Here is a 19,686-nt window from a genome sequence, read left to right as displayed (position 1 = left end):
TTTTGTCACTTACCTGTCATCTTTGCTGACGTTTCCCCCTTTGTAACTGGAGCCATGATCCCAGCCACCTCCACTTGCTGGGCCTTTGTTATCCCACCCAGAGTTTGATCGCGTTTCGCCCCAACCCGAGCTTCCTGTATCTGGGCCATCACCCCAACCTTATAGTAAAAAACAAAAATCAGTTCAATTCTACATAATTCTTTGTTGCTGCTTTTACAAGCAATACACTTTCTCTCTAAAGGTGATGCATGTATCCACACTTTCACACATACCTGTACCGCCTGAGGTTTGGGCAGGAGCCGACTGTGAGGGCGCTGCGGTTCCCCAGCCAGAGCGTTGTTTTCTTTCATCTCCTCTGAGCGCCAGTTGCTGCTTGTTGGTGGAACTAACATCCCAAGCAGTATTCTGTCGTATGGGTGTTTGTCCCCATCCGGTATTAGATAGAACCCTTGGGTCCACATCAGTTCGACTCTGAAATGATATGAACGCTGACGGATTGTTGACCTTTCTTCGATTGCCACCCTTTGACAGGACATTCTCTCGGTCCGAGCTGGACTGGCCTCCAGAGCTCTCGCCACTTCCCTCACTTCCGCCTGAGCGGCCCCAGCCTCCTGAGACACCTGGCAGGTTTGCGCTACCAGGCCCTCCACCACCCATGCCCATGGCGTCGTCCTCCAGGCTCTTCCAGCCATTGTTAGCAGCACTTCCTTTATGACTTTCAGCATCCGAATGGTTGTTCCCATGGGTTGTTCCCCACTCTCCATTTGACAGCTTGTTAGATGTGGAGGAGGAGGAAGAGGAGGAGGATGCGCTGCTTCCCCACGGCCGAGGTACCCCAAAAGAAGAGCTCATTGTAGATTGGTTCACAGTCCCTGGCATTTGTCCTGTCGAGTCTAGGCTCTGATTTGTACTGACACCCCAGGGGTTGTTGCTTTGACTCGGAGGAGCGATACTGGCAGGGCCCTGATCCCAGCGTGAACCCGCAGTGTTATGGTGGTTATTATTACTCTTAACAGCAGCAGTAGAGGACATTTGGGAATTCCCAGCCTGCATTAAGCCGGGGGTTTGTGGGTTCACAGTGTCTGAATTGGGGGGACCCTTATCACCAGAGTAGGTAGATGCATCCCAAGGCGTACCAAAGGTTCCGGGACCCCCCATCTCTCTGTGGGTGTGCTGGGGGGTAGATGAAGGGTTTCCATTGGCTAGCACACCACCACTCCCTGCTCCTCCAATTGAGCCCCAGGAACATTCCCCGCTCAGTTGAGGTGAGGCGATAGAGTTTGGTGGAATAGAGGTCATTGTTGCGTTAGTAGTAGTAGTAGAAGTAGTAGTAGTATTCATCGTCATAGTGTTATTTGGTCCGTTGGATTCAGTGTTAAAGTTGGTGGGCTGCAGGCCACCATTTCCACTGTTGCTGCTTCCTAACACATTGCTGCTTGATGTACCATTATTCACCTCCATGTCTTCTATCATACTGCTTTTGTCGGGAGCTGCCATGCCACCCCATCCCATCAAGGGGCCCTGTTGGGGTGCGATACCCAATTTTGAATTCATCCCCTGAGGCTGTAGAGGCCGTTGGCCCTGGGACATTGGGCTCAGGGTAGAATTTTGTGGCCAGGCACCAAGGTTGGCATTTGAGGGTATGGTATTTGGAGTCAACGCTCCAATTAAGCAAGTGGTGGTTTCGCTGGAAGCCATCATGGTGTTGTCTGACTGAGTCCCCCAAACACTGCTGTTATTAACAAGCTTGTTGTGGTTACCCATGTTATTGCTGCCAATACTGCTGGACCCGGCCACGGAGAAGTGAGGGTGTCCAGTAATGTTGCTATTTCCATTTTTTGCACCACAGATTGTTCCCACTACCCCGCCATTAACCTGACGACTATTGCCATTGCTGTCTCCGTTCATAGAAACGCCAACCATCATGTCAGAGGAAGGAGTGAATGTCGAAGAAGACTCAGCGGAAGAAGCATTTGCTGACATCATCCCAGTTGTCACAGCAATTGCAGCAAAATTATTCTCTGAGCCAGTCGACGGGCTCGAGTCCGCATCCATGCATTCTGACGCCAACTCGGGGTCTGATCCGGACCCACAGCCGGAGGAGGAAGAGGAGGAGGAACAAGAGAAAGACGAAGATGACGGGGGCCAAGCAGAAGAATTAGTTGAGGAGGGGTTGTTGGCTTTATCTGTGCTTCCATCCACTAGGACTTTTCCCCAGTTGCTGTTGCTGTCACCACTGCAGGGAGAGCCAGAAGACCAGGGAGAGGGCTCATACTGCGAGTCCAAGCCAGGGTGTTCCAGGCCTTGAGGGAATCAAACACCAACAGTGTTATGCGCTTTGATTAGGTAATAATTATATCATTCTTGGTTCAATCTATTGTCAACAGCAGTCGGGTGGGTGTGGTTATAAATGGCCTGCTAGTCACTAAAAATACATTTTCACTTCCTCCAACGAGTCACCTGAGCGAACATCCTGAGAAAGTGCTAGGTCTCGGCGTTGACTCATCTGTCACCATTATGTAATTACAGTGAGAACTAAAAGCATGCACCGGCTAAAAGTTAATCAATCAAGCACAGCAAAATGTTCACAATAACAGGGTGAAAGATTTCAGGAAAGACTCAATTTGAAAAACGCTCATTTTATCCATAAACAATCACTCGGAATATTTGAATGGGTATCTCTAAAACGTAATTCTGCTTTCATTTCCGCAAATTGGTGAGAGTACCACATGAATGCATTTTGGAAAGTCTTTTGTTGTTTCTAGATTCTCAAATTTCCAAATTAACCCTAATCAAGAGGCAGCCACCACCTACAATTGAAAACACTAGTTTGAATAGATTAAATAAAGAAAGCATGAAAGAAGAAGTCAGACAAAGAGTTTCCTAAGTTAGGTAAATTGGATTTACCAACATTACTAATATTTACTGAATGACAGAAACAGATTTTTTTTAACCAGTTTTTCATTACTTTCTTTCAGGTTAGAAGTGTACAAACAACGTACGTCTCATTTTCTCACAGATGTGTGCGCAATGCTTCTACTAGTCAACCTCCCCTCATTCAACCCTCCCAATCTCTAACATGCCATGCGAGAAATGCATCCATAATCAAGGCCAGGGGAGATGATTGGCAAGCAAAGGGGCACAATAAAAGAAAAAGAAATTGAGAAGAAGAAAGAGAATGTGTAGTCACCTGTTTGATTAGGGGAATGGCTGACGGAATCCCGAATGGGAGCCATGCCTGGAAAGAGAAAGCGTGTGAGAGGAAAAGCTGTTAGATCTTTACCTGAGAACAAAAAAAAATGGAAGCAGGAGCAAGAAAAGAGTGAGAGAAAATAAGAAACAAGTTAAAAAAAAAAAGAAAAGTTAGATGGGCTCAAATGGAGAAGAAGAGAAGAGCTTGAATGGACATTTTCAGCTAAATGCAGAACCTATAAATACTAGTTCCAGATTCAAACCAAAACAATTACTAATAGAATAAAATTTGAGCTCGACTTCCCACTAGATGTAGCAACTGACTTACTTCAATGTAGCTTTTTGGCAATGTTATGCCCTTGAACACCTGCTCAAAATCTGAACGAAAAACTTGTCTGGCAGTCGAGAGTAAGGGGGGGGGGGGGGGAATTCAGTTTGTAACAATTCATGCCGTGGGGTGTGGTTTAGATGTGAGACCAGCAAAAAAAAAAAAAAAGTGTTCAACTACCATAGCACAAAAGAATGTTTCACTCTTCTCCTGACTGGGTAGACAAAATATACAGATGATTAAGATTAGTAGCATTTTAAATGCATTGATTTTTGTGCCCCCAAATTAATTTCTGAGCTTCTAAATACAACCTAGGGTGACAATTGACGGCACAACATTTTTATTTTATTTTGCCCAATATTTAAAAACAGTGTAACCCCTGTTTACAAAAGATTTGTTCCAAACCAAAATGGTTTTAAATCGAAGCAATTTTAAAACTAATAGAATTAGAATTAACCTAATCCAGCACCCGAACAAAGTTGCATTTGCGCACATGAATCCATTTATTTTGGTCCAAATAGAGAATCAAGATCACTTTTTTTTTTTTTTTTTAATCTTACCTGTGAGGGCAGCACACGGCTTCAGCTCTTGGATGGGATTGAGGGCCTCCCCGGGTTGAAAGGACAACTGTTTTTCTCTGGTTCCCAGGTTGACGAGGGAGAGGGGTACTTCTTCAGCAGGTACAACCTCAAGGGTCTGGGGTGAAGAGGTCGGGTTGTTCAGAGTGGGCAACTTCTGGATCAGGCCCCCTTGGCATCGCTGAGGACTTGATGAACACTGAATGTGCGTTTGTGTGTGTGTGTGTGTGCGTGTATTTGGGAAAGTGGATGCCGTTTGGATTTGGGACTTGGTCCTGCCCTGAGGATAAACAAATAAAAAAAAAAAAGGTCAGGTATATTTATAGGCAACATAGCTCAGTACCATTAACAGATCCAGCTTAATTTCATGACAGGATATGAAAAAAAAAAACTTAGAGGTTAACAGTATCACTATTTCCCCTCGGCCCTTTCATTCAGTCCATTTTCTACTATGGGAACCACCTCCTCTGATTAGCTGACAGTTGAAAAATATCTGCCAACTTACAAGCCAAATTTCTGAGACGTCAACGGTTCAAAATGGCCGTGATGTTTCAAACGGCAACACTTGCTCTAAAAACTCATTTAAGAAGCGCAAATTAGGGATTGCTGAGAAGAGCAGTGGGGGCATCTTTTTTCGTGAACGTGTTTATTAATGGGGGATTTTATAGACACATTTGAAGTGCTCATTGTAAGATAAGATGAAAATCATAACAACCTCAAGTAATCTTATATAATCAGTTTGTGTATTACTAATCATGTTTTTTATACACTAATTGCACACGCACACACACCTACATTTTTGCTCTAGAGTTAAGTTGTCTAATCTAACTTTCGTTATGAGTTAAGTTTCTGTTTCCTTGCTTTCGTTGTCAGCCATGATGCGCTAGTTTCTGTTTTGTTACGAGTCTGCTTCAAGCTCTAATAAAAGCGGAAGCGGCGGGGCGGGAAGCTTGCTCCCTCTCTGTACCTCCCTCCCTGCCACGGCCGGTAAAAACGAACAACCTTGCCTGGTTCCTTCTGACCTCGGCCACCTTTAGAAAGCTCTCCCAAAAGGCGTCAGAGCATTTAAACCTGACACTCATTTAATGTTCCTTTAGAAAATTTCATGACGATGGTGGTCATTTGTTACATTGCAACCATAAATGACTGCCAGTGTTTCCATTTTCAAAAGCTCACTTCAGTAATATGTCAAGAAAAAACAATGTCACGTAACTAATGAGCTATTTTTTTGGATGAAGGCAGCGGGCTACTCAAGATGCCCCTGGAGCAAGCAGGCACCACATTGGTTTGCTCTGGTTTGAAGTTTGACAAGAACTGATTTTTCTTTGGTAAGGCTTGTTTTGAAAAGTCACACAAGCATTTTGGAAAAGAATGGATTGGACTTTGAGGTAAAAGCGTCAACCACCATCACGGGTCGAAGAATCCTTGTGCGTTTGAGAGACCACAGTCTCCACTGAACACAGCTTGCCGTGCCACGTGTAAATTTGCCAAACAAACATCGACCAGTGGCTATTACTCCACACCTGTGCAAGCCATGAAAAAAAGGAGAATATGAACCATCAAATCTGAACACAGGTAGCCTTCGGTCAAAGTGGACAAGTGTATTTGACAGTTACAAGTGTGTGTACAACTCTGACCTTTCCAAAGAGGTTAGAAAGTGGTTCAGCTCTTCCTGCCTACTGCAGCAGTACACAGGTCTATTTATAAAATTTGTGTTAAAAAAACCAACACTCGCTTCACTAGTCAATAAAAACAAAAAATAAAATCAGCCCATGTGAGGACAATGGACAAGCTTTCACATATAATGATCAAATGTATTAAAATGTTTGTGAGAATTAATTTCTGTACCAGTCATGGCCTTAATGTACTACTTCCCTTATCGGTATTTAGAATGAGCTATTACACCATTGGTTTGCTACAAACAAAAAAAACCCAAAAAACATTAAAAACAGTGAGCAATAAAACAGAGCCTGGCATGCTGACAAGGCACACTGACGTCCGCTCCATCTTTAGTTACTCTCAGCTCATTCTCTGAAGCCCTCGGCAGAAAGCCAGCTTTTAGAGTTAAGCCGTCAACAGGCCGCGTAGCCATACTTCAAGATTAATCAGAAGACAAACAGAACAGATTTCTGGAACCACACGTGGAATAAGAGAAGGTACAGCCTCCAATAACAGTACCCACAACATTAAACAACAGGTCCATTCCACGGAACCAAGTTGTTTACATCGCTAAGTGTTGACCCACAAGCATCGGATTCTAAATGGCTACAAGCATTTAAGTACTTACAAATGAATGCAGTTAAAATATGATATAAAGCAACCTCTCGGAGCACAACACATTCTTATTTTCTTCAGCTTCCCTTGAAGTACAGCTTTCACATGGGCCCCAAAAGTTGGCAGCACCACTGGCTGCGATCGTCTTACAGACGGAGGAGGTGAGAACAGGGGCCCGACAAAGATAGACAGATGCGGTGCAAAGAATAGGAACAATTAAAAGACAAAATGTAATGTAAGGTAAAAGAGAAACGGAATGTGGAAAGAGGAGTGACAAAGAGCCATCTTTGAGGTTGATGCGAGTGGAATGCAGCTGCAGTTTCTAACATGTACGAAAAAGCAAAGGGGTCAGCCAGCTCAAGAGAGTGCCGTGTGAATTCAGTACTGCTTGTACTCGATGCATTTTTCGCAGCTACTTGCCCGAATAACTGCAGCTGTCATTGCTGTAGGAAAATGACACTTTGCTTCTTCTTAGCAATTGAAACAATTCAGTCATGTATGACTTAACGAGGCCTCGGAGGCGATTACTCGAGTGACGAGTGAAGTAATGGATAGCATAAGCATAATTGATTCTAAAAAGATTTTTTAGTGACAGTCCTACAATGAACGAACTCTTAGTTTATGGGCTTTTGTGTGACACTTAAAAAAATAATAATTCTCAAATGGGCAATTAACTCATTTACAAGTCTATTTATCCAGAGATCATTTTATTACATTAAATATTTTTCTCCGGTATTTGTATGCATACATCATAATACTTACCTATGTCAACCAAGTCTTGTTATACACTGTTGAGGACGTATGCATTTCAGAATGTTTTATAATTATCCCTTCTTTACAAAAAAGTATTTAAGTCCTCCTAAATCAATCCCAAAAATTAATTTGCAAGCCCTCTGAATTCATTGAAACGAGTGGCGTTGTAGCTGAACAACCATGTATCAAACCACTGACCTCTGTGCGGAGGACTGAATACTGACAGAAATCAGCTATTGACTCTCAAGCAAAACCTCAAGGTAGCGCATTTGCACATTGCTGCGTGTTTGCCAGAAGCTCCAAACCCCTCCCATCCTTAGAAATGTTATCTGCTCCAAACCACACGCGCATGAACTCGTGACGTAAATGCTTGTTGCTTGACAGTCTTTCAACTTGTGAAAGTAAGATAGTGGGCTCAGGAAAAAGCCAGCTGCTCTCTTGGTTTATAAATTGCGTGCACACTCAGAAGAGGAACATTGTGGCAGCAGTGGCCCGTGCGGTCATTTAAGCCAAGAAAAGCCTGTAGGAGTTGCGCGTTAAAAAATGTTGCCATAACGACGGGACTTTTTCCCCTAACAACAGCACTGCCACTATCCTGGGAAAAAAAAAATTAATATTGAGGATATTCATCAGCATTAAATACACAAATGTAATAAAGTCTTGATATGAAGAGTACTGTTTGTTGTAAATACAAATAGCGTTAATGTTCTGATTGAATCTGCAGTATTTCAAAGCAAAGAAATTGTACACCAACCGTAGTGGAACCACTCAAGACGAGCATGATCTGTTATTTGTGTTACGTCCTGATTGTTCTTTTTATAATTGCTGCTATACTAGTGTGGATCAGAGTACTGGAGAAAAAGTCTGTGTGTGTTCTTCCATACTTGGCCAATGAAGATTTTTTTTTTGTTGGTTAATTTCAAAGTAGGGAGCAAACACACATTGACAAAGCAAATAAACGTTGAAGAGACGTCACTAATACCGCCATCACCTAGTTTACTTTCTGCGTGTGGCTCAATGTTTGCCGGATGTCCGATATTTGATTAACATTCAGAATTGACTGACTATGATTCATAGCCACATCATAGCCACGTTAGTGACTATCACGTGTACCAATAAACTTAACACTTTGGGTGTTGGCTGCCCTCTCCCCTCCCTATTGGACATCAACTCTACCCTGTGCCTCAGCAGAGCTCACAAGATCATTAAGGACAATATTCACCTAAGCTCACACCTCTTCAACCTGTTGCCCGCTGGCAGGCGCTACAGGTGCATCAATACAAAGACAAACAACTGAAAAATAGTTTCTTCCCGAGAGTCCTCTCCATGGTGAACTCTCACACACAACTATCTCTGCCTTGCAGAACTGCAACATAACGCGGCACCCAGGGCACTTTTACAACCACTTTTTCTTTGTTTTTATTTAAATCTATTTTATTGATTATTATTTTATTTGTAATAACGATATCTCGCTGTACACTGAGTATAACGACAATAGAGGGCATTCTGATTCTGTAGCCTTGTGATTATTATGCTATGTTACTGAGATTTGACGGAGATGTCTGTCACACCATCTCACAATAAAGTAGGATGGGCAGAAAAACATGATGAGACAGTGTCGGAAACACGCGAGTGAAGTCAAGATCCGTGATGGAGACAATCCCACGTTCAGTCGGTACACGTCATTGTTGTAAGTAACACCAGTAGGCTTGCCTAAAGAGGAGCTAGTGGAAAGTGGAAGAGCAATTGAAACAAAAAAGTAGCACTACGTCAAGAGGCAAAGTACGCCGCTGACAAAACACAGCGTCGTTCTGCATTCATATTTCCAATGAAAGACTGACGACTGTCCTCTGGAAGTAGCCCAGCGGTTAAGAGGTAATTTGTTTTCCTAAACAATAGAGCAGTGTTCTGCCATTTAAAAATCAGGTGAAATTAAACGCAATTAACAACAAAGACAACAACCAAGAGAAGAGCAAAAGTGATAGTTTGCCAAACTTATATCACTCAATACAGATACTTTGTAGATAACTCTTACGGGGTTACAGTTAAACTACAATAAAACAATCAACAGGGGGAAAAAATCCATTCAAAATTTCTAGCGGAAAAACTAATTTTCAAGGAATATACGTTGTCGTGTGCATTGTAACATACATGTGTATAAATGTGAAATTTCCAGAACCCAAAGCAGCAGCATTGGGACACTTAGATTAATACAAATACAGTCTTGGAGTGCATTTATTTTAGTTGACCCACTGTTTGACTAACAAGTTTTTTTTTTTTTAATTTACCGACCAACTTGCGACTTCACTGTGACGCTAAGTGACCCTGTCAGAGACAGTAAATTTCTTTACCTCTACACCAGTATCTAGACGTTATCTATCCAGTGGTGTTAAGTCATGTTCGTTTGCACCACATAACCTTATTGCAAGTGTTGCACTGAGGTAACTGTTCATTGATTCGAAAGTTAAGACACACTTTCATTCAGCGTACAAACTGTACGTCGCACGCTCGAGCGTGCGGCGTACAAACTGTACGTCGCACGCTCGAGCGTGCTCGCACGTATGTCTTCTTCCATGGCTCTGTTGCTCCTTCTGGGGTCAACAGGCGAGCACTCTATTGATGAGTCTCACAAAAACTGTTTAAGTGTACTCCAAACATGCTTTTAGTGCTCAAAATGTGATTTTATGTCCTTTTAATTGTAGCACAAATCTGCTGTAGCCTTTTTTTTAAACTAGCATTCTATCAAATGCATTTTTCTATTGATAATGATCACCCACCTATCACGATGCATATTGATATTTAGTTATCATCCAGCCTTATTCTAAAATATCAATTAAATGATCAAAAATTAAAAAAAATTAACATCCTGATATCATCTCTCTACCTTTTGTCCAGTCCTGTACAGTCTTATCCTCCTTACTCACACAGTGTGTTTCTCGCCTTCTTCCATCCACAATTTGTCCTTCTGTGGGTGGGTTCCCTGTGGAGGGCATTAAGAAAAAGTCTGAATTGCAGTGCCAATGGCAAGCCAAGCGAAATAGCCAAAGCTTTTAAGAGAGAGAAAAATAGCCAATCCTGATAGAAATACAAACGAATCGACCAACTGCATACAAATCATTCGGATTTTCTCTGGATCATGTATTTATACTAAATGACGCAATTTTTCAAGATATCCGTGTACAATTGATTATTGTAACAAGTTTGAAATAAGTGGAGCACTATCTTCCAGATTAATATAATTTCATTTAAAAGAAAGCAACAATTCTGAATTAAAAATAGTGAAGGGTTATTTGTCTTCAGTTCTGATTGGAAGCCCCGGCTGGCCGATACGGTTCGAACGTATACAACTAATATAGTTTAATATCTGTCGATATTGCTCTCTCTATATATTGAATATATATAATTTGTAAAGGGGAAGTCAACTCCAAAAATATTATTTAAAAACATGTTTTATGCCGCCCCAGCAGTCTAAATACAGCATTCTGATTAATATTGCATTTTTGAAATATGAGTTAACTAAGTTAAATCCACCCGTTTTTGTACATCTCAGGAGGCGGCCATTTTGTCACTTGATGTCAAGTGAAAATTCCATCACAGCTGCTCAGGGTTTTCAGACAACAACCAATCATGGCTCAGCTTCAGAAAAGAGGAGGGCTGTGATTGGTCGTTACAGGAGGCCTGAGCAACTGTGATGTCAACAGAAGTGACGTAACTTGCTGCCTAACTCATATTCCACAAAAAATAGTCATCAGAAGTCCATGTTTAGACTAGTGAAGGCGCATACGTTTTACTGCAAAGAATGTTTGGTGGGTTTACCGCCCCGTGAGCCTTAAAAAAAACAAAAAAAAACCAGAAGGATAAGGACCCGAAGGATCATTTTAAAAACAATTACCTATTTAATAAAACTGATGGGTCTGGTCTGATCGGTATTATATTGGGTTCAATTTCTATTGATATTAATCAGGTGTCTACAGTGATATATTTCGGTAGTGATCCATCTCCGACCCCTTTTCATTTTTTCTGTTGGTGATTTGCCCCCGAGCCAATGGTGCACATTTTCCCAATTGGATATTAATTCCCAAGATATTTACCCTGTTATCTGCAGATGCACTATTTAACCGACTGGAGAAAGATGCAGGCTTTTGTTTAATCCATCAATGGGATTACAACAAAGGCCCGATTTGGTGACTTAACCAAATGCCCAAAAATGTTCAGATGTCACATTAACATTAAATAGTTCATGATGTCATTGTAGTTGAAAAGGTGCAAGTTCATTCATTAAGGAGTTGTGTGACAGTTTAAAGTGAGACTGGAGACAGCAGGAGCTGTTAGTGTAAAAAAAAAAAAAAGAGATTTTATCACACCGAGTCATCATGTCTGTAGGAGTCATTTATGTGGTCCCATTTGTTGACTTCATCGTGTGGATAGACAATTATGTCCACAAACATGAAGTTAATTCTTGCCGCAACAACAATCAGCAGCAAGATGCTTTGGATGGCCCAGATTTGGAACAATCATAGATAGGGTCATGTTCACTTGAAATATCCAGTGACCTCTCTCCTTCTCTTTCTTTCTTTGTTTTGTATGCAAAACAAGTGGTTGGTGTGGAGATATCATTAGAAACCATCGAAAACTAAGAATTAAACATTTCCTTTCATTTACAAAGTGTAGCTAAACGCAGTTCTCGCAGCCCTTCCGTGACTGCTCGTGTAAACTAGAATGGTGACAACATCGAACAGCAAGCCGGCGTTCATAATGACAAACGGCTGAAGAATAAGTTGGTGACAGAAAATGCGACTAAACTGACTCAGAAGTACAAAGTTACTACCTACAACACAGTTTGATCTGACAACACACAATTCCAATTTAGTTTGATGCAAAAAAGTGTTTCCCCATCTGCAAAGTCAGTTTACAGTTTGGGCTAATAAATATGACATGAACACCTTAATCCTAACCATTCTAACACACAGTTGACAATGTCAAAACTGCAAGCATGGTAACTACGCTGTTGCATGACTGCCAAGTCAGTTTGTAAAGAAACTGCTCGTCATCCAATAGTGGATCCAAGTCAGCGTTCTGAGTGCCCTTCTTGGGCACATGTAAGGAACAACTTCTGCAGTGGAGTATGAACTTGACTGATGATGCATCAAGCAAACAGCAGCACTGTCGTCTGCAATCGGAAAACTCATTTAACAGCTTTCCATCACGAGCCATCACAACGGTTTGATCAAACGTAAATGTTGCCACCCCCCTCCCTGTGGTTCCCACACTTGCCCCTGCTTCTCGGAGCCTCGCTCCTTCCCAAATATCAAGTGCTTCAGCAGATGGCTCGGGGTTCAACAACAACAGCAAAGCACGGTGGGAGCCTCCTGGAGAGAACACACACTAATACAGACAGCATCTGTTTATGAATGGGCTGACACTCGCCCATCCCCCGACCCCGAAGCAGGCACCAAGAGTGGCAAAAATCAAGACGGAATAAAGAATAGGCAGACAATCTAATTGGAGAGGCACACACATCTGCTGCTGGAAATGTGTTTTAGGTTTTGAGTTATCTAATTCCAGAGCTATGTGGTAAGGAAACGCAACTATTAAAAATGTAACCAAACCACAGCTAGAGTGTGTCTACAGATGACCGTGATAAGCGCATTTATTTGTTACACTTGTTATAATCCCCCAGGCGAAAAAACCAAATCATATTTGTCAAGTATCATGTAAACACAATCAATGGGATAATGAAGAAAACATGGAAAAAAAAAAAACATCTACAGTTGCTCCCAACACAATGCAGCCATTAACAACACGCCCAAGAGCCCCGTCACCAGACTGTTGAACAGGATTGACATTCCCAAAATAGCTTTTCACTAAATATGGCCTTTGTTCCATTATAAAAGCATGAAAATATCTGGACAGTTTACTGCACTATTCAGCACATACTTTGCTCGCCATTGTGATAGAGGAGATAAAAAGGTATGAAGACGACAGGGTGCATCACAAAAAAAAGAAAAAAAAGTCAAAGAAAAACATTGTTCAGCACAATGTCTTTTTTTTAATATTTTAAATTAACCACAGATGTGTCACAAAAGAATAAAGTGCGTTATGAATGCGACAATCTCAGTAACTTTTGAACGGCAAGCATGTCATTAAAGATGAACACAGCTCAATTCATCGTGCTTCTTCATGTGTCAGTTAATGTTGCTGCTCAGCATCGGGTGGGATGGTTTCCTTTCCACCTGCAAATTAGAGCTGAGCAGTATGGCTTTAAATTCAAAGTGCAGTACAATTTAAACCACAGACGCAAGACTAGGGCTGAACGACTGATAGAAATCGCTATCTCTGACAACGCGATTTCGAGATTGTCAAAACTGCGGTTTTGCGATAAGAGACTAATCTGAGCGTCATTTTCAATAATCACTAATGATCAAACGGGGACCCCCAAAAACTGAAGCAATCTACAGCCACTTAATCAACCAACAATGAAATGGTTCAATTTTCCCCAAAACGATAATAACTTCAGAGAAAACAGTGATTTGTGGCAGACAGCACCTGCTGACAAAACCTGTGAATTATAATAATAATAATAATATTACCTTTATTAGTCCCACAATGGGGAAATTCGAGATTCGAACCCAGGTCTCCTGGGGAGACTGGGTCCTGAACGCGGCGCCTTAGACCACTCGGCCATCCTAGTACATACAATTACAAACTATTTAGACTTTATGACGAGGTAGAAATCAGACATCTGATATTTCAAACTTCCCCAGTCATAAAACACTGTAGGCGTATGTTTTTGCGAATTATATTGAGTCATACAGTGAAGCCAAGTTTAAAAGGGGATCATGTATTGATTCTATTTGTAGCCTGGAGGAAGCGTTAATCTTCACACCAAACTGCAAGATGTGCACCCAAACATGACCTACAGACATCAAAGGCTGCCTCGAAACAAGGATTTCACCCGATTGGAAGAACAAAAGCCGGGGATGGTCGCGTGGCTAATTTGCATGCAGCACACTACATAATTTGCATCAATTTGCATTAGTATGTTCTCATAGCGGCTTAACACTGGACCCCCCCCCCCCTTCAGTAAAGCCATCACTCAATTAAAAGGGATGAAGTAAGTTATCTTTTCTATATGAGGAGTCCTACAGAGAAGGCTTTGTATGGATGACATACTGGGATTCCCACCAGTCTCCATCACCACCCAGTAGGGTCGCTTCAGGTCATGCTAATTCTGCAAGTTTGGTTGGAAAAGAGAACTTGTTTACTCTGGCGGTGCAATGATTAATCAACGGGCAAATTAATAAATTTTTGATAATCGTTGAGAGACCTTGTTTCGTTTAAAATTGTCTACCGTAAATATTTCTCGACTGTGCTAATTCCTTTATGAAAGAAGACTATTTTATTGTGGAAAACTATTGCAAAAATTTTGACTTATTTTTTGACATGCCACAAATCAAACCAGCATTCAATTCTAAGTCCAAGTTGCAATTGTACGCTGTCGCTTACTAGTGCATCCCCATTGTTAAGTTAACTACTTAGCGAAAAATTTTTTTTTTTTGTTGTAGTTGGAATCTATTCTCCCTAACTTACGCATGTTGCTGAAGTGTCATAACCCAGTTAGGGTGTGGTTTTACTACATGCACGAAGAAATGATCAACCAGCATACCAGCTCTGTTGCACTGCGAAAGAAGTTTAGAGTTGAGCAGTTATAAAACGCATTGAAGATATCAACAAGTTGATTAACTCAGCAAATCAAAAGTAAACAACGATCAGACATTCTGTTACCATAATTACATAACTGAGCACGGGCAATGACAAGCAAAGCATTTTCATATCAGACATCAAATGTGATGACAACTTAAGGCACGAAATGACATTACTGTTCAAAATAGCGCCGAAGTAAAAAAGTACACTCGGACAACGGGGCAGTCTTGTGGTTGACTTGTAAATACATTTAAGAGGGAGAAAGTTCACACTCATTGCATAAAAATAAGCAAATAAGGATCACCATGGGAGCATTTCACAACATTAGCCCAAGAAAGAAAAGAAAAAAAAGTGGCTACATCTAGCAGGTTGATGATCAGAATAAAAACATCCAGTTCGGGAAATTGCACATGCAGGTGATGGACTAGCGGCCTTTTTCCAGCTCCTTTGTGTGGCTGCGTGTGGACAAAGTGGACAGAGACAATAAGCTTAACACAAACATCTCTGCACACACAAAACACCAGGATCGCGGCTTCTCATTGAGCGATTTAAAACAGCAAAGCTTACTCAGCACAATGCGGCCGAGACCAAACCCGACCCTCCAATTGAATTCAAACGGAACTGCATGTGCTTGCATAAGCGTTAGCTGCCCATCCACAGTCCGCACACACACACCATGCTAACATACACAAACAGCCACAAATGTAATTAAAGATGCTAAAAAGAACAGACGGGCACTAACATCGCTATTTTATGAGAAAACCTTGAATTGATAATAGAACAATCAAGTTGTGACAACATGCCCCGCCCACATTAGATAAGAGTAAGAAAAATGTTTTGCAATTTAGCGTTGACCATTTGTCTAACATACAATTTTTCTCCATAGCTTATCCTCCAGGTAAGCAAAATTTCACGGATTAACTGTGGTACGAAGAACTTATTATGATTGGACTCATGTAAAACGTGGCAATTTATTTGTGCAGTCAAATTGAGAAAGTGCGATGCGAGGTGTGTGCAGCTCCCACATAATTCTATAACATGAGAGCCTCAATATATGAGTCTTGAAATTCCTCCAAAAATAGTTTCTTCAAACCAAAATGCTGATTTTTGGGCTTGGGACCATGAACAGGGTGGCCCTGGGCTACTACTTGACTCTAGTTGGGCGACCTGAAGTTCACCGACAATAGACTGACCAGCCCAGTGGAAATGTAATTTTAAAAAATACAATAAAATCAACTCCTTAATTTGTAAACATTGAAAATTGAATATTTTAATTCTAGATGAGTGTCGGACTTCTTCCGACTCCCTTTGAACATGGAAAACAAGTTGAACTATGACATCTACTGATTATTTTCTGTCTCTTTCTTTCATTTTTTTCGTTTTATCTTGTAATGTGTTTATATGGTCAATAAATCAATCAATGAATTCAAATCCTCCCTTAATGAATGGCGTGAAGACAAAGTCGAAAAATTTCAAACGTTAAATATTGTGTTTGAGTTCATATGGCAAAAAAAGTAACTACATGGTAATATTTTCTTAAATAATGCAGTATAAAGACACTAAACATTTAATGATCCTTGAAACTCATTGATTGAATAAATAGGGCCAGTGCTGGTTCCGGCAGACCCACCACAACAATCGCTCATATGGTTCAAGTGGACCCTGATGACACGCTGACAAGTCCCGTTATGACAAATTTAATTTGTTGAAACTTGGGCTCTACAGAGTGAGACGTTGGGGGATCATGTTGCAAATTTGGTTTTCTGGTATTTCAAGGCCCCCCAAAAAGATAATTATTTAGAAGTAGAATAAAGAGCAATTTCAATAGACTCCTATCTGATGTGTGGCTACTATAAATTGTCAATTAAGCCACGTATGGGGAACTTTTGGACTAAGGACCACATACTAACTTGGAAAACCTTGGAGCAACTGGACAAAATCCCTTCACCTGAAAATATATGTGAATAAGAAATACTAATGAATTTTGGCCAAATGTAGGGACTCGCCCACCTTAATCCGAACCTTAATAGCAGCAATACTTAAAATGTCAATATAACGCCACACAACTGTTACATACGGTTTAGAGGATGTGCCTACACCGAGTCAAGAAACCATACAGCAGCAATGAAATAAAAAAATTACATTCATACGGTAAAGAAATTCAAATGATTGACGTGTGTGAATATGATAGTTATATATAAATACATTTCGGTGCGTCTAAATTTTATCATACACATTGACCAACTCAAAATGAGCATTGGTCAATCGCTGACATGTTTTATTTCATGTTTTTTTTTTTAATTGTAAATCTTTATGAAAATGGAAATGATAAAATTTGCAAATACATGAACTATCGCGATGATATTTATCCTTATTTATTTTATTTCCTGGGTGCATAAATGGCACCGATTTAGTGGAATGGCCTATATAAACATTAACATAGAACTCTGCTTGAGTGCATTTGATTTATCTAATCGTAAACAATACATTCACCTTGTTATTTATAGGCGTGTGCATGCTAAAATGACATCCATGAAGTCAACGCAGCTATGTAGTTGGTGGTTACGTGTGTGTGACTTCTCTCATTTACAAACGACAATACTGATCTATGATGTAGTAAACCATCGTGGAAAAAGCTTTCATGTCACCAAATAACTTATATGTTGTTGCATCGTTGGTTTTAAAATATCCATTGCTTCAATGCGTTTAACACAGCCCACTTTCGAAGGCGTTTCCCATTATGTGTTCGCATTAAGTTAGCAGACTTAAAAGTAAAATAATATTATGTGGTAGTTATCCTTATTTTATGTTTGTTTTCACAGTAAATGTCAACTTGGACTGGCACGAGAGAGCTTAAACCCTGTTTTTTTTTTTTTGAGAATTGTTCAATATCTGCCAAACCGTTGCCTGTTGTGATGAGAATTTAATTTTACAGCACTCCCAAAATGTTGTTGGGAATAAATAAATTACTAAATAAATGCATCGGCCAAGGAGCGGCACGGTGGCCTACTGGTTAGCACGATGGCCTCACAGTGAGAGACAGCATCGGGCGTGGGTTTGATCCCAGCGCCGGCCATCCTGTGTGGAGTTTGCATGTTCTCCCCGCGCTTGCGTGGGTTTCCTCCGGGTACTCCGGTTTCCTCCCACATTCCAAAAACATGCATGGCAGGCCGATTGAACACTCTAAATTGCTCCTAGGTATAAGTGTGAGCGCGGATGGTTGTTCGTCTCTGTGTGCCCTGCGATTGGCTGGCAACCAGTTCAGGGTGTCCCCCGCCTACTGCCCGAAGATACCTGGGATAGGCTCCAGCACCCCCCGCGACCCTAGTGAGGAGGAGCGGTACAGAAGATGGATGGATGCATCTGCCAAACGGTGGCTTTTTTTTTTTTTACAGATTAAATGATCTGATCCAATTTATTTTTATAATCTTTTGCCTTCAGTATCATTTTAACAAAATACATAAGACAATCAAATATCACCATACAAAAAAAATAAAGAAAATCTGTCAATTTTTCTTTTTCAACTAGAGAAAAAAAAATTCTTACCGACAAAGTCATGTAAAAGAGTCAACTGTTGTACATGTAATTCATATCGATATTGTAAGCACTAACAGGCCCAAAATTAAGCTATTTTATTCCTTAGCGTTATCTAGTCCTATAATTAATTGGCAATTACATGGTCTTCCTAATTTAATTCTGCCAGATATCAGAATCAGTTTTTTTTTTTTTGAATCGATAGCGGGCGGTACGGTGGAAATGGTCAGCACGATGGCCTCACAGTACAGAGATGCATGGATCGATTCCGACTCCGACCGTCCTGTGTGGAATTTGCATGTGCCACCCGTGCATGTGTGGGTTTCCTCCGGGTACTCCGATTTCCTCCCACATTTCAAAAACATGCACGGCAGATCTAAATTTCCCCTAGGTGTGAGTGTGAGCGCGGATGGATGTTCGTCTTTGTGTGACAGAAGGACTTACTGGCCCTGACCACAATAGTGCCGTGTGCATGAAAAGTGTTCATAGTGACACACACACCTGTTAAGATGCTTCAGTTTCTTTGGTGGCAAAAGCTTCCAATTCCGAATCTATTAAAAAAAAAAAAAGACAAACAGATCATGTTAATATATCAAAATAGCATGTCAGTCATCTCTTAACAACACGATTTTATTGACTCGCAATGAGTGTTGACTTTGAGTGATGCAAGACAAACGGTCACAAACAAACTGCGACACTTGTCCGCAATTATTCGCAATTACAGTCAGCGAACAATGCAAAATATGTTGGAAAACAAGTTGCGCTGCACAACAGGCAGAAAACGGAGGAAAGCTGTCTTCTATGTTCAGGTCCAACGAGCTGTGTGTGTGTGTGTGCGTGTGCGCGTGTCTGGCTTTTGCAGACAGAAAGACAGAGCGCGAGAGAGCGTTTAGGTCAGAGTCACAGCTCAGGTCCTGATCGGCCATTATCTCCTCAGCTGTTGGCTCACTCACAGCTTTAACCAACATGGCTCCTCTCGATTCCATTGGTATTTTTCCAACGCGACCAAGACTAACAAAAGCCCCGTCGAGAGTCTGCGCAGAACCGTATTGTGTGCCGTGACCTCGTCTGACCTGCTTAATAAAGTCTCAAGCATACAAGCAAGGCGATGTAGTGTAGCGTTTACTGGTATGAACCAGCTGATGGGTGCCCCTTTGCCGACAGAGGGTGTTATAATCGCCCTCGATCTAAATAGAATCTGGACAACTACCCCCTCGCCGAATTACTTTTACACTGCACCGTATTAGAATGTAAACGCAAAAAAACACAAGCGCTTGCACGTAAAAGCATTCGAAAGCTTCCGTAAAAGCCAACTAGTCTGTT

At 41.2% G+C, this 19,686-nt stretch overlaps 1 protein-coding gene across 5 annotated transcripts in view; it reads right to left on the bottom strand.

Annotated features, from left to right (window-relative positions):
• Window positions 1-19,686, bottom strand: part of tnrc6a (trinucleotide repeat containing adaptor 6A) — a 39,213-nt gene that overhangs the window by 18,705 nt on the left and 822 nt on the right. For 3 of the 5 annotated variants that reach the window (XM_088316364.1, XM_088316367.1, XM_088316366.1), the window contains exons 2-7: window positions 18,865-18,914; window positions 10,010-10,105; window positions 4,081-4,378; window positions 3,191-3,238; window positions 273-2,303; window positions 14-158 (exon numbers count right to left, since the gene is read on the bottom strand). In XM_088316364.1, coding sequence (XP_088172490.1) covers window positions 14-158; window positions 273-2,303; window positions 3,191-3,236 — 2,222 coding nt within the window. In that variant the 5' untranslated portion in view covers window positions 3,237-3,238; window positions 4,081-4,378; window positions 10,010-10,105; window positions 18,865-18,914. The remainder of the gene's footprint in view (window positions 1-13; window positions 159-272; window positions 2,304-3,190; window positions 3,239-4,080; window positions 4,379-10,009; window positions 10,106-18,864; window positions 18,915-19,686) is intronic. The other 2 variants (XM_088316365.1, XM_088316368.1) reach the window with 2 other exon arrangements.

The sequence above is a fragment of the Idiotropiscis lumnitzeri genome, chromosome 15 (genome assembly GCF_059441095.1).
Source record: "Idiotropiscis lumnitzeri isolate Australia: NSW breed Sydney's pygmy pipehorse chromosome 15, RoL_Ilum_1.0, whole genome shotgun sequence".
NCBI lineage: Eukaryota > Metazoa > Chordata > Actinopteri > Syngnathiformes > Syngnathidae > Idiotropiscis > Idiotropiscis lumnitzeri.
The sequence above is the reverse complement of the archived record's forward strand: the minus strand, read 5'-3'. Positions and strand labels throughout refer to the sequence as shown.